Genomic DNA, 11,096 nt, shown 5'->3' on the forward strand with positions numbered 1-11,096 from the left:
CATTTAATATAGTTTACCCCAAAAATCATCTTTTAAATGAAGTGAAAATTTTCCAAATTAAATGACACCATACAAATACTAGGGGTGCAACTTGGATCGGGCTCAACCCGAACCCGACAGGTTCAACCCGATTTTGGCTTGCGTCGGGTTTGCATTTTCTCAGGTTGGGTTAGGTTAGGGTTGGGTTAGGGTTGAGGCTTTGGTAACCCGACCTGACCCAAATCCGACCTCCGTCCTTAATTTTTCTCATGTTTTTTTAGGATTATATGCTTTTTTTCTTGTATTTTCCTATGTGAACCCAAACCCAACCCGAACTCAACCAGACTCAACCTAACCCAATTTGGAGGCAGTTGGGTTAGGGTTGACCATCCTCAACCCGAGGCTCGGGTTGGGTAGGGTTGAGTTGGATTGGGTTAGGGTTGAGGGAATGATATCTCGGGTTGGCCTCAACCTCACCCAACCCGTTCTGAGTGTACCCCTAAAAAATAGCACATTAATACAAGATTAGAAGTTTGTTGATTTTTTTAATATTAAATAATTGATCAACAGCCCTTAATATCAAATCAGTGCACCTTTATCCTGTTGAATACAGACAATAGCTTTTTTTTTGTTTACCTTTTTCTTAACAGTTCATTTACAAGTCACAATATTGAACAACTAATGTGGTCCGATCTCAAAGATTTTGGGCTGTAACCCATCCATGTGGTGGCCCACCAGATCAACGCTACGATCCACTATCAGTGCACCACTTGTAAAAGATGGTGACAAGTGTAGCCATTGATTTTCTATGCCTCGAGGTTTAAAGCTAATACAAAATAGGTAGGTGGACATTACCGTTGGGGTTAATGGTGACAATCAATTTTAGGGTCCCAAGCAGGGCAATTTTCTTCAGTTAATCTTGTAGAACATAATAATGCAATCCGGCCACATTCTCTTTTCCATCGGATATCCATAGTGATGTCATGTTCCCCCACCAGTTTACCTTACCTGCAACGTTACCGGAGTATCATCTCCATCAGACAGCTACTACACTAAACTGTATGCCATGATTTTTTTCTGTTCAACAATAACTACATGCATTGTCCAATCGATGTGAATACAACTATGAATGGTTTATTTATCTTTGATTCGTAAAACTCTAAAAAAAGACTTAATAGATCAAGGACCTAGGATTATCTGATCAAGGTGTTCTCACCGGTTCCTATTTATGCCTACAAGCCAGGATTAACAGTTCCGACCACAGAAGTGGCACACGCAAGGTTGAGGAGTGTCCGTTAGAAATATGTTGAAGTATAAATGATTAAATAACACCGACTCTAACAGCCTAATTAAGCTTTTGGAGTAATTGGTTGTTTCACATGGTATTAGAGCTATTGCCTCTCCCAAGTCTTGATTGTTAAACATGCAACCAATTACTCCAAAAGCTTAAGCTGTTGGAGAAGGCAGTATTTAAACTTTTATACTGTAACACTCCCCCTCACGTGTGGCCCTTCTTTCTAGGGTTGGCCTAGACGTGGCACATGTGGCCCCTTGGTCGTTGCATGTGAATTTTTGCTATCGAGGTGTGAAACTTACCAATTACTCCAAAAGCTTAAGCTGTTGGAGAATCCAGTGTTTAATCTTTTATACTTTAACACTGATTGGGCACCTTCCTTTTAGCATTTTCTAAGTTGAAATTAAAATCACATTTATATAATTTTGATATGGTGTTAAAAGCCTGCTATATATTGATACCATTAAATAAGAGAAACAACATGGTGCAAGACTTCCTAGTATATGAGTGTTTTTACTATTTTAAGGGGATAAAGGTGTCGTTTTCACAAAAGTAGAGGGTAAATTAGTCATTTGACATTTTAGCTACTCTGGTTAGCAGTCACCCCTGCTTCATTTATGACACTCTCTATCTATTTATAGGTCATCTTGTTATGTCTTCTTGCTCATTGCCATCTTCCAATTTTCTTCTTCATGGCTCTCCCTTCTGTGATGATGGTGCTTCTCTTTGCGTTGTTTCTCGTACGTGTGGACGTCTCCATGTCTCACGTAGTGAAGGGCTCGGTTTCTTGCCTTGACTGCTCTCATCACCACCTACCCGGTTTCTCTCTTCTTCCCCTTCAATGGCTCCCTATTTTTCTGTTTATCCCTTTGGAGAGAGAGAGATATTGGCACTAGCATGTTTTGATAATTGCAGAGACTCAGCTTGTCTTTTCTTTTTTAATTGGCTTTTCAGAGCTTTTTGGGAAGTTTATAAATAATTAAGGCTACTGATATTTGCACTACCATGTTTTAATAATTGCACAAACTGAGGTTGCCTTTTATGTCTTAATCGGCTTATGAAAGCTTTATGGGAACGGCAAAAACTTTGAGTGGGCGCAAATTTCACTGAATTCCGACTTCTGTTTAAAAAAAAGACAAGCTGGGTTTGTGCAATTATTAAAAAAAATAAAAATAGAAACCTGTCGCTCACATGCTTGCATGTGCTTGCCAATCTGGTGTCTGACTAATATTTAACTAGTTTTGACTAACATTTGACTAGTTTTCTACTATTTTTTTTCAGGTGTTAGAGTGGCAGTGAAGTGTGGCCAAGAGAAACGGATGGAATATGCATTAACAGACGAGGAAGGCTCCTTTGAAGCCAAGCTTCCTTTGAGTGCATCTTCTACACCTCTCAACTGCTTTGCCATGCTCCTTGGTGGGCCCCAGAAACTTTGCTCTTACAAGAAAACCCTAGTTTCCAAGATTGTAAAGGCCCAGGATTCAGACTCCTACACTATCTCCACCCCTTTCACAGTCTTCTCCAAATGTCCTTCTGAAACTTCGAAAAGCATCAGTGATAAACCAGGGATTAAGTCATCCAAGATATTCGATCTTCCTGTGCCACCAGAGTGGGGCCTTGCTCCCACAAGCTACTACTTTCCTTTCTTTCCCATAATAGGAATACCTTGATTCTCATGGCAATATAAGCTCTTTGAAATTATATACATAGTCCTTTGTGGTTGTTTTTATGTTGTCTTTCATGTAGTTCGTCCTTATGTGAGTTTCTCTAATCTATTCTAGCTAGTTCTTGTATTATGTGACTATAAAAGGTCTGGGTTTTCTTTAATCTATTCTAGTTCTTGTATTATGTGACTATAAAAGGTTTGAGTGTTAATTAAGATATGCTTCTTCTTGTGTAAATTGTGACTATAAAAGGTTTGAGTGTTAAAGATATGCTTCTTCTTGGTGTAAATTCTTCTTGGTTGTGGGTTATGGTAAGGTCTCGATTTGGATAACCGCTTCATGAATTAAACTAGTTTTTCAAAATGGTGATGTGGGTCAAAACGCGGCCAAAGCAAATCTTAGTCTACCGGGGCAACGTGGTTGAGTACTCGGTTGACGTAGTCATAATGCAGGAGATTCAAAGGAGTTTTGATTGACTTTATAAGGCAAAATGTGGTATCGAACAAGAACAGGGCCAAGGTGAAAGGGAGTAGACAGTCTACTAAGGGGAGTCCATTATGTCGGGCGGGTGTTTTGAAACATCACCCATAAGATGATCCTAGCCATATATCCAATTGGTAGACTTGTTTGTGGTCTGTTGTTCAACTTTTTCACAAAGATGCATTTGTTGGTCATGGCAGGTGATTAGGATTATCAGTTCTGATTGAGCCAATTTGTAGGCAGGTCTAATCATTGGTCTGATTTCTTATTACTTGAGCTTTTGACTAGATAATTATTTGAAGTTGCTAATATGACCACATAAGTGTGATTCCAAAAGTATTCACCCAGTATGGGTGTTGTATGGTTCCCGCTTTCATTGACACTTACCAACTCTTCATGCTTTCGGCTTCTTCCATTCCTAATAGCTGTCTGTTCCCTCTTTCTTGCTTCTTGTAGTGGCAACTTCAGAAAATTCCAAACAAGAACAGCCAGTGGGGTCCTCAAAAATTGTGCTCTCATATGAAATTAACTAGATATATCATCTCAAGAAGGGAGCAATATGTACCAAACCCCTATTTTTTATGTTCACACCCTCTCCTTAATTTTGTATCTACACCACTCTCCTGTGCATGAAGAACAGAAAAAAAAAAAAAAAAAAAAAAAAAATTATACGAAGGGGGCCCAACATATGAACGGTATAGATCGCCCAATTCTGTTGGCCCCGCTATTTTTTAAATTTCATTTCCGCAACGTCACCGTATAAAACTCTAAAAAATGGTTGAAATTTTTAAAAGAACCTGAGAAGTGTATTTATACAGTGAAAGGCTGTCCATGCAAGTGTACCAAAACAAAAAAAGGAAAAAAATGTTGTAGGGCTCACATTATTGGGTGATCTAAACCGTTCATTTGTTGGGCCTTGATGAAGTAGATAGTCCATACTCCAAAAGTTTTCCTCAGAGGATGATCTTAACCCTCCGATGTGTGGAGGTTAAATCGGAGGAGTAGGATCATTATATAGTTAAGATTTTGGGGCATGGCCTATCTACTCTGGGCCCATACAAATGAACAGTTTAGATCACCCAATAATATGGGTGCCACTTTTTTTTGGTAAGCCTCAACTTTTATCGAGGTGGGCCATTGGTATTCTAAACATTATATTATGGCATTGTCATGTGATAGGAAATGAAATTTTATATATATAGAACTTGAAATAGCCTCACCCTTTATCGAGGAACTAAGAATCATCCATTAAAATTGTATGATCACCCTGTGGATCGCTAGATCAACGGCCTTGATCACACCACACGATGTTGACGTCCATAATGGACATACCATACATCAATAAAAATGGTACAATTATGTAGCTATAACGGGGTGTAATGGCATGTTAGAGGGACCGAATGCAAATACTTCGCCAGCGTGTCTAATAAATTTCAGCAAAGTTTTTATGTACTAGTAAAAAGTGCACGTGCATTGCGACAAAGATATAAATAACAGAATGGCCTGAATAAGTAAAGTGAATATCAATATGGAAGAATACAAGAGCACTTTATACAGTGTCAACTTTTAATGCTCAATATGCATTATAAAACAAGGCTCACTTTTCATGGAATTGACTTGATTGATATGATTCTAGGGATCCTTCAGCTTTGTTTCTAGGTTAAAGGAAAGAGGATGTTGGCCTCAACAAATGTTCAAAGATCGCCACGATTTCACAAATGTGCTCAAATGCATCTATGGTGCCTCATCTGCTACTGGATGTGATGATATGTTGTATACACTCCATGACTTTGGTCTTTCAGGGCTGAAGCCATTCATAATTCGTATCGGTTATTCTTGCAAAACAGAATTTTTCTCAAAAACCCTTTGCTGCAAAACATCAGACCCAGGAAGAATTTGGTTCTTATTCATAGTGAACATGCATGAAAAATCTAATTCATATCTATTACCGTTAAAAAAAAAGATAATCATACCAATCAAGTCACTTTTAGAAAAAAAATTCAACTCGCACATATATTAGCAGTGTCCAAATACCTTCCAATGTATCTCAAAGACTTTGCAGATGAACCATCCTTATGGAGCTTGCATTTCTCCAAATAGCTAAGATAATGTTAAGCAAGAACAGCTAAGAAACTAATAAAATTATAAGAAAGTTCAGAAAACTGATTTGTATGTACTTTGAGGTTCATCTTAGTTCTTGGCATATCATCATTGAATAATTTTTTCCTTTCTTTCGAATCTATTTTGTATGAAATAACTCTAATAACTAATGACACACTGGATTACAACTTGCATTTCTCCAAATAGCTAAGAGATGTCAAGCAAGAATAGCTAAGAAACTAACAAAATTATAAAAAGTTCAGAAAACTGATTTGTATGTACTTTGCTGTTCATCTCAGTTTTTCGTTCACTGAATAATTTTTTCCTTTCTTTGGAATCTATATTGTATGAAATAACTCTAATAACTAATGATACACTGGATTACCGTACATACCACAAATACATGACTGAAAAAAGAAAAGAGATGCAGAAATATATGAATGGGAATAAGATAAAGTTAACCATGGGAAGTGTTGGGGATGGTGAGGCCACCAAACATATTCATCAACAAATCCAAATCCCATATTGTTGCTGGGTAAACCTGTTACTGAAACAAAAATAGAAGATAGTCTTTGGAATTTAAATGGAAAACAATACAAAAATTTGAATGCAACCCAATTTTAACAACCTGTGCCACTGCTAATCTGACGAAGAAAGACCAAGAAGTATAAAAAGATTATGGCGAAAGCATGCGTAGCAAATGAAGAAAAGCGTGCCAAATGCAAGAAACAGTAGAAAGATCATCTACAACTGCTGCTTTGGGGTTATTTCCTATTATCCTAGCCACTGCTGGTTTCATCCAGTCTAATCTTATAGTATTGCTTAGGAAGAATCCTTTAGAAATTAACTTCCTAATGAAGCACATTCTTGTATGCCAACTGCCCATTTCTCCATTTCTCAAGTCAAATCCAATCTTATAACTTCACCATTACAAAGAAAATGGAAATTCTAAACCCAAGAAGAAAAGAATGAAAGATAATTTATTCACAGATTTTACCTGAAAAAAGGAGCTTTTCTTGAAAATCTCGAGTTATAACAGACCAGTAGCCCCCTTCACACCCTTGAAATACAGAAAAGAGATGAAATAAAGTTTGTTTGAATCCTCCAAATCCAATGCTTTAATAGTATTATGCATCTACCCAAGGACTTCACCTTACAAAGACCAGATCTTATGCAAGGGAAAAACATGTAGGTGAAAGGAAGACCGACTCAAGAAAATAGCAGTTTCAAATGAAACAAAAGAAAGACACGATTCTAATGGTAAAAAGGAAGAAAGCCTAGGATATTAAGAGGAAAATATGGAGCTTTGCTGAAGTACATGAAGATCTAAAATGGAAAAAAAATAGCCATGCCTTCAAAAAAGATCATCCAGAACAGAGCAAAGATCAAATGGAAAAAGGAAAATGACTTATGAAAACATGCATCTAAGAATAGCTACTCATAGAACCAGTCACTGAAGAATCAACTTCAAATATACAATTCACTTAAACTATACCACTCACCTCGGGAATGAAGGAAGCAAAATCTGAATAGGAAAACTGTATATTTAAGTTACTTCAATTGTGTCCATGTCAATTTATAGACAAACATATACAAGTTGAATAAGGATCAAGGATAGAAAAGGAAGAATGTATCAAATCAGGTTCTCTGACCTGATGCCGAAAACTCAAAAAGGTCCAGTAAACTTTAGTGGGAGATGTACTCATTGTGAAATTAAAGATATCTTCATCTAAAAAGTTGAAAAATGAAAATCAAGAAGCCCCTCTAAACAAAAAGAGTTACAAAGAGGGGATCTTCTTTGCAACAACCTACTTCTATACCTACTTCTATATGCATCTCCTACCAAGCTATGAAGCCTCCCATTGAACCTAATTGTATGTGACACCTTTTTTCGATCAATTCAACAGTTCACATCTTAAAAGTTGTTGTAAATTTCTTTGCTTTGAGCATAGATCTATATATTCATTTGACTGGACTATCATTCGAGCTTTTTTCCCTATCAATGTCGAAATAATTGATAGCATTCCATTACAAGTTGGGCCACTTGTTCAATGATCCAACCTATTTATCTGCATAGCAAGACTTTGCAAATACATGGTTCAGATAATTGAACATGTGGGGCCACTTGTACCGATGCTCACACACCATATAACAACTCCTAAATGAATTACCCAATACTTTGCATAATGAAAAAAGAAACACATGAAGGAGAATACACAATGTAACATTAGAGACGTTCAGTTCCAACTGCTATTAAGAAAGCATTTCTTTTCATTCACTCTAAGTTAGCAAGATATAACCAACAACAACAAGATATAACCAACAACAACAACTGGCAGAGATAAGGGCATACCTCATCCCCAGAATTCCAAACAGAATTTTCTAAAGTACATCTCCAAAGGAATTTATTTCTAACAGTTATGCCTTTCTCTTCAACCATCACTTTTGCCGCCTCACCAAATGGCCTGTCAAAAGCATCAACCACAGGAACATCGTTCTCAATTGAGCTTCAATCCCAAATATAAATCATGCAGGCTTAAACTTTCAAAGCAACAATTTACATCTCGTGTCGAGAGGATTGAGGGTTGGGAGAGACTCACCTGCTGACCAAATTAGAAATCAAAATCTTCTGCCAATGTCATCGGCCAAGTGACATACACAAATACTATAACAATAAAGACACAGATGCAAGAGGTAAGGTCACGAAAGCCCATTCGTGGGACTGTAATTTCACCTCACAAATTCAATGGAAGGATCTATGGAAGGATATCACTGTGAAGACGATACATAATTTAACAACATGATCTCTGAAAACCCACACCAATAATTGAATAAAAATATTAACAACCCTCAAAGGATGACACCCAACTTCAACTGAAAACTGAGCTTCAATCCCAACAACCGAAGACGAAGATGGCTAGACAGAACCAGATCAATCTTATGTAAAAAGAGAGAAGTAATATGATCATTTCAAGTGAAACATATCTCTTTTCTTTGTCTAATACACCCAGAAAACTGAAAGAACTTGCATGTATTGCTAGATTTGTTACTGGGGAAGGGTTTGTTTTTTTATGTACGGACAATTGCCATTTGGGGCACAACCACATACATTCCAAAGCATAGAAAAGGGAACCATAATTCCATTTACATCTGAAAAATTTTCAACACCAAAGTTCAAAGAAAAAAAATGAGAAAGAACGAAGGAAGAAGGAAATGAAATCATTTTTCCCATAAACCATTTACCATCCAAACCCTAGAATAAAAAAATACACCCATATAATGCATAATTAGAAACCCTATCAAACAGGGCCTAAAGGCAATTTTGAGTCAATAATCAGTTTTACACTCAATCAGCCTAAAGACAATTTTGAATCCATAATAAGTTTCACACTCAGATCAATTCACAAATGTGAAACTACCAATCACTCCAAAAGCTAAAGGCGTTTTTAATCTGTTATACTTTAACAACAAATTCCAAAATGAACAGAGCATCATTCAAAGCGAAATTAAATATTGTGATTATCAGATTGCCCAAAGGCAAGAAATGATTCTAACCTAAGGTAATTCGCTAAATAAACTTGCTTTAGCAAATATGATGTCTCAGTGAGGATTTCTAAATTTTGGAATCAGAGGCCTTGGACTTATAACTTTGTGGTCAAGCTTTAAAATCTTAAAACTCAACATTGCCTTGAAGAGGCTAGGATCCCAGTTGGTTATAAATTTTGTGTAGCACTCCATAAATATTTCAAGTTTAAAAGCTTCTACAGTCTAATCATTTGAGTTTACAACTGCTCAATCAATCAAATGTTTCCGGAACTCTGTTAATTTAATACGATTCTCCATCAAGTTGAGTGATGCAACACAACTTTCCTAGAGATTATATTTAATACCCACTAACCATAGGCATTTCCCATTTTTTTAGATGAACTTTGTGAAAATTTCAGCAGAAAAGGGGAAAAAGGAATAGAAGTTTCCACAAACCATTGTCAATTGAAAGTCAATTCTCTCAATCGAAAGTGATAAGGAAAATGACAGTACTTTTAATACTTTCATACGAAAAAAATCATAAGAAATTTCTGAGTAAATAATGGTCTGTCAGAAAAAATGAAATGCAACACAATTTTCCAAGAGTTTACATTTAATACCCACTTACCATAGGCATTTCTTTTCATGAAATGAATATTGCTCTTCTCGGCACTTCAATGATACATAATCTCTTCTTGTAAACCAAAGATTTTAACATATCTAGATATTGCATTTGAAGTTTTATTAAAAAGATAGACACTTGAATAAAAAAATTTAATTCGAAAATATAAACTTAATAAATTGATGGAAATGACTTTAAATGAACAAATAAGAAATTTTACAGGAACTTAATTGTGAGGAAAAAAATCTATTGATAATCTTTATAAGAGGAATGATAGACACAAGGGAGCCCTTGCATAAAGAGCCAAAAAAGGGCTCTTCATTGGATTTACAAATTTATTTGAGCAAGCAAATAAGATCCAAACAAATTTATAATATGTGCAACAGAGAAGTAGTCCAACCCATCAGAATATTGAAAAAACTAAATGGAAACTCTTGGCCAAATCCAAATACTTGGTGAAATTATGGATACAACCCATGGATCTTGCTTTTGAAGCCAAAATCCACACCTCCAGATAATGAGAGAGTAAAAAAAAAATACTAAACTGAGATATATGGAGCAGTTGCACCTTCAATCAATGGATTTTTAAGAGCCACCCTGTTTGGGTTTACACATAAGGAGAACTTGCAACGACATTTCACCCATAAAGAGAGAGTGAGAGAGTATCTTGAGCAGTTCGGTAGAATAAAAAATTACAAAAAACCGTATTTCCGAAAAGCTTCAGAACTTCTCCTTGCATGTTCTCTAAAAAGCAGAAGACGGTATGCAGGGAAACCACACTTTGCAAAAGCATGCATAAGATGGCCAGACACCTGGTGGGACGGGTGATAAAGTCGAGAGAATAGGCCATGGTGATTGGTTGAGACTGCGGTAATTGTTTGGATACTTCTGCAGGGGTAATTGGGGAGACGAAAAGACGAAAATAGTATATGGTACGGACGCGTGAGATTGTTTTCTAAGAAATAAAAAAGAGAATCAAAGGCCATAAGATCAGGATATAGTGGGAATTTAGGGGAAGATGGTTGACGAAATTTCGAGGTTTAGGCTTTTAGAATAGTTAGGATTTCTATTAATTAGGGGAGGCGACAGATGTTTGGACACAGCTGGTATAGTGGTATCATAGTACCCTCCCACGATACTACCCAAGGTTCGATTCCCTGGATGCGCATAATTTTCTTATCTTTACTTTTTGGTAGACCGGGCAAAAAGTGACCCGGACCGCGGGTCCACCCAACCCGCCCTTAAATTAAGGGTCCGGGTCACCAATGTGACCTGTTTGAAATTGACCCGTGGGTCCACCCGGCCCGTCAATGCTCGGCCGGGTGGCCTTTTTTTCCGTATAATTTTTGAATTTTCTGTGTAGTTTTTTCCGTAATTATCATATTTTAGTACATTCTTTTGGTATTTTTTTCATAATTTTTCTATTTGCATC

At 36.7% G+C, this 11,096-nt stretch overlaps 1 protein-coding gene and 1 long non-coding RNA gene across 5 annotated transcripts; one reads left to right on the top strand and one right to left on the bottom strand.

Moving 5' to 3' along the window:
• The first annotated feature begins 1,928 nt into the window (after window positions 1-1,928).
• Window positions 1,929-3,174, top strand: LOC143866523 (Pollen Ole e 1 allergen and extensin family protein). Its single transcript, XM_077375994.1, has 2 exons — window positions 1,929-2,092; window positions 2,555-3,174. The coding sequence occupies exons 1-2, from the start codon at window positions 1,966-1,968 to the stop codon at window positions 2,941-2,943; spliced, it is 516 nt and encodes a 171-aa protein (XP_077232109.1). The 5' UTR covers window positions 1,929-1,965; the 3' UTR covers window positions 2,944-3,174.
• Window positions 3,175-4,904: 1,730 nt separating this feature from the next.
• LOC143866519 (uncharacterized) lies at window positions 4,905-10,432 on the bottom strand. 4 transcript variants are annotated; one of them, XR_013242732.1, is made up of 5 exons: window positions 10,233-10,432; window positions 7,871-7,982; window positions 6,515-6,577; window positions 5,452-6,064; window positions 4,905-5,286 (listed from the first exon to the last, which is right to left on the bottom strand). It is a non-coding gene; the product is annotated as an uncharacterized LOC143866519 (long non-coding RNA). The 4 variants fall into 4 exon arrangements; XR_013242733.1 differs by having other exon boundaries at window positions 5,980-6,064; window positions 10,233-10,423; XR_013242735.1 differs by having other exon boundaries at window positions 4,905-5,221; window positions 5,980-6,064; window positions 10,233-10,422.
• Window positions 10,433-11,096: the final 664 nt, after the last annotated feature.

Source organism: Tasmannia lanceolata, unplaced genomic scaffold (genome assembly GCF_043159265.1).
Source record: "Tasmannia lanceolata isolate RefF3 unplaced genomic scaffold, GAP_Taslan_0.1 ptg000135l, whole genome shotgun sequence".
Taxonomy (NCBI): domain Eukaryota; kingdom Viridiplantae; phylum Streptophyta; class Magnoliopsida; order Canellales; family Winteraceae; genus Tasmannia; species Tasmannia lanceolata.

Excerpts from the sequence above, each read along its gene's own strand:
- LOC143866523 (XM_077375994.1), top strand. The coding sequence starts at position 1,966 with ATGGCTCTCCCTTCTGTGATGATGGTGCTTCTCTTTGCGTTGTTTCTC. Across the intron at positions 2,093-2,554 it reads CTCTCATCACCACCTACCCG|GTGTTAGAGTGGCAGTGAAG; the intron begins GTTTCTCTCTTC and ends ATTTTTTTTCAG.